A 3,597-nucleotide genomic window follows, 5' to 3' on the forward strand; every position below is an offset into this window, starting at 1 on the left:
TAAAAAGGATAATCATCTTCAGGTGTTCTATAACGAAACAGTTGTCCATCTACTTACCTATAATACATTATAAACGGCCATGTACCTTCGATTCGGTTTTAATATCTCACAAGTCATCAACTATGCATTGAAAGCTAAAACTTATTTTCCGTTCATCCATCGTTTCACGTATATAATATCTGCATGATGTTCAAAAACTGAAATCTACAGCGTAAATCCTTCAGATCGCTGTCTATTTTCACCTTCGTACGATATTTTATGTACATATAGACAGCTATTAGCAATTTTCTCGATAAAATGAACTGCTTTTTTTTCATCTTGGCTAGTTACTAGTTACTTTGAAAGAATAAAGTACATTTTGTACAGTAGTAGCGATGTTGTCTCGGTTAACATGTTGATATTAAGATAATATGCTAGATATTACTAGGCTTAATATTTATCGCTTTAAGCCTCGATGTAATATTGTAGTAAAGAGATGAGAACGGCCTTACCGGATTTAGTAGAATCCAGTCATTTGCTTAGTCTAGACCTTTACGAGTACTCGTATAAGCGCTTGGAAACAATTTAGATATGGGGGACAAGATACAACGTCTTCAAAATACACGATTGGGACCACGAAATTAAAATTTATTCACGATCATATCAAGAGGATAACCGTGAAATTTGAAAGCTTTATCTTTCTAAGATTGTAAAATTAAATAGGATATTTTCATCTCTGGAACAATATCCAACAGCGATTTCAAGGATATCTTGCATAGCATCCGACGTCATGTAGACTCAAATCTGTAATAAAATCTAAAGTTAGTAAAATCGCTTAACATTAAAGATAATTCATTTGCCGAATATGGGTTACTACTACTGTACAGTACTGTTCACTTTTGGTATCCAGGCTCATTTTCTGTTTTTCGACTATGTTATTGTAGTCTTTTTCTTTTTCTTTAGTAGTTCTTGTTATAGTTTGGTGTTGATGAAATATAGTTTACCGCTACCCTACAGTAGCCATCCCTAGACAGTAGATATGCGTTTAGTCTTCGTTTAAAGCTCGATGTAGAGTGTGCGCGTATTCAGGACATTGAGAGATTGATACCTTAATGTTTTCATTGTGGATTAGGATCTTTTGAAGGAGAATCTACGAGTATTGGGATACGATACCAATCATACTATACTGTACAATTTTTTAGATCTCTTTTCGCTGTTACATCTAGGAATTATAACTGACTATATAAAGGTTAACTACATTTTGATTTTAGATAACATCAGATTGTATTCAGTTTCAAATTAAAAATTTGTAATGTTAACGATGATAACAGCACTGTATCGTATATATTTAGCATTAATAAGTTTAAGTTAATACTATCGGATTCCTATACGAGTAGTCCTTGGTAACGACATATGTGCAGCACAGTACGAGTTCGTGGATCTACCAACAGTTCAGCTACTGACTACAGTACATCAACTTTTTTGTATAGGCATTTTTGACGGACATTTTACGCGTACATTAAAATTGATCGATCTAATGAATGTACTCGTACATCAAATTAAATAGGTACATACGTTTTCATGAAGTTAGCTTATGGTATACACGATACAGTGCATAACTTAATAATATTAAACTTCAATCGATCATAAAAATTTCGTTTTCTACATCATACTTTTTCAGATGCAGTGGAATTGTGAGTTTATCTGTATGATCGTTATATTTCTAAATTGCTTTAAATTTTACTTTATTTTTCTTAATACTGTAATTGCTCACAACGTATATCAATAACAGCAAACTATGGGTAAAACATGTTCGCCTACTCGATTGTCATCTCACGAGTCATTCTTGATCACCAAAAGACACATGTTGTAACACACTAATATTGTAGTTTTCTGTTTCACATCTACAGAGGTCTGCCAGAATAACTAGCTTGATAATGCAGAAAATAATACGCTGTCGTTGAGTATGTTTTCTGTCATTAGTGAGCTCTTATTGTATCATAAATCTTTCGAAGTATGAGTATAAGCATACTTTAAAAGCTCGTTAGGGATTGTTACGTGGATTCAGCTAATGTAATAAAGTCATCCAAAGTCTTCGAATATTGCTTGATTTTCTATAGTCGTTTGCTTCTGTACTATAGAAGCTTTCCGTCCACCGTTCGAGCGTATGTCTTAATATTTTCATCTCGGAAAATCATAATCATGATGATTTCTACTAACACCACATACTGTACATATTGTCAGATGGTAGGTGGTATCCTAGACTTCACTTTTCATCACTACTGTATATTATTCGGAAAGTAAAGATACAATATTGATTTCACATTTTTTACATTTATTTCTATCATTAGATAAATATTAATATTATTATGGTTTCCTAAATGCTCCTTTGTTCAGAGAAGGGAGAGGAGAGCGTATTGCAATCGGGGCTGACGAGTACATCGATGATCCCCATTTTTAACCTTCCTAGAATCATACATACAGTATCTACCGTTTGTATCAGAACTGATGACTATTAAAATCTTGGGTTATCAAAAGTTTACCTCTTGACTTGACAGGCTAGTTGCACAACTTAATACAGCCTATTGACGCTTACTGGTAGTAATTGCTCACTAATAAACAATATTACTTATTTCTGCTAAAACTGCTTTGATATCGATCATAAGATATCTACATTGATGTCCTCCCTTAATTTCTCTAGCTGTAGTTCGTGCACTCGTATATTGTAATCTGGAAATGACCGAGCGGTCCAGATTGAATGTCACTGAGATTGATATGTGTAAGTTCATGTCTTTTTTTGATCTACGTAACTATAATACGATTTCCTCCAATATAGAACGAAAATTAATCTACCTGATGTTCCTAAAGTAATTTTTGAGCATCCAGCCAATGATCAATCGTAGCAGATAGTACTATTCAATTTATTAAACATTTTTCCTACTCTATCCTACATTAATCCAAACAACGATGAATAAAATTTAATCAAGGTTCAAAAAGACAGCAGGACATGTTTGTAAATGTGGAATATGTTATCTAAGATGGAGTCAAACGGAATCACGCATTAATACATATTGCATAGGGTAGCACAGAAAGAGATTCGCAACTCTGTTTATGCTAGATGTACGATTGCATATATTTGTTAGTATAACTACAGTAGGAATTTTTAGAGAAAATTCTTGAAAAGTCCTTGATTACAGTATACCTTTGTGAACACGTGAGTACAGTAGGTCTCTACGTACAGTCAGAGTATCTGAAAAACGGTCCAGAGAAGTCCCTGATAATACGGACCGCATAGCTTTGCAATATCTAAATTATTATTATGATACCGCTGAAAATTACACTGTCTTTGTGGTGAGACTTATCGTGAAAAATTTTTGCATCGACCGATCATCAATCGTAATAACTGATAAGTGTTGTTCAATTTTACTGCTTATACCGCAATCTGGGCCATGATGACAATTAAGGATCGTTATCCATCAATTTCAATTTATAAATCAACTCATTTGCTTTTCAATGCGCTAAATATGTTAGCTTAATGCTATCTAGTACAGTAAACCTTGCTTTTGTCGATTTCTAGTCTCTTTCCATTGATTTGACATTGCTTTAATGTCTTACTCG

The 3,597-nt window shown here is 33.5% G+C and overlaps 1 protein-coding gene across 1 annotated transcript in view; it reads left to right on the forward strand.

Moving 5' to 3' along the window:
- Positions 1-2,715: 2,715 nt before the first annotated feature.
- TRIADDRAFT_60216 (uncharacterized protein) overlaps positions 2,716-3,597 on the forward strand; it is a gene marked incomplete at both ends in the record, with an annotated part of 8,900 nt that continues 8,018 nt past the window's right edge. Inside the window, one exon of the mRNA XM_002116153.1 lies at positions 2,716-2,758. Coding sequence (XP_002116189.1) covers positions 2,716-2,758 — 43 coding nt within the window. The remainder of the gene's footprint in view (positions 2,759-3,597) is intronic.

This window comes from Trichoplax adhaerens, genomic scaffold, assembly GCF_000150275.1.
Source record: "Trichoplax adhaerens TRIADscaffold_14 genomic scaffold, whole genome shotgun sequence".
NCBI lineage: Eukaryota > Metazoa > Placozoa > Uniplacotomia > Trichoplacea > Trichoplacidae > Trichoplax > Trichoplax adhaerens.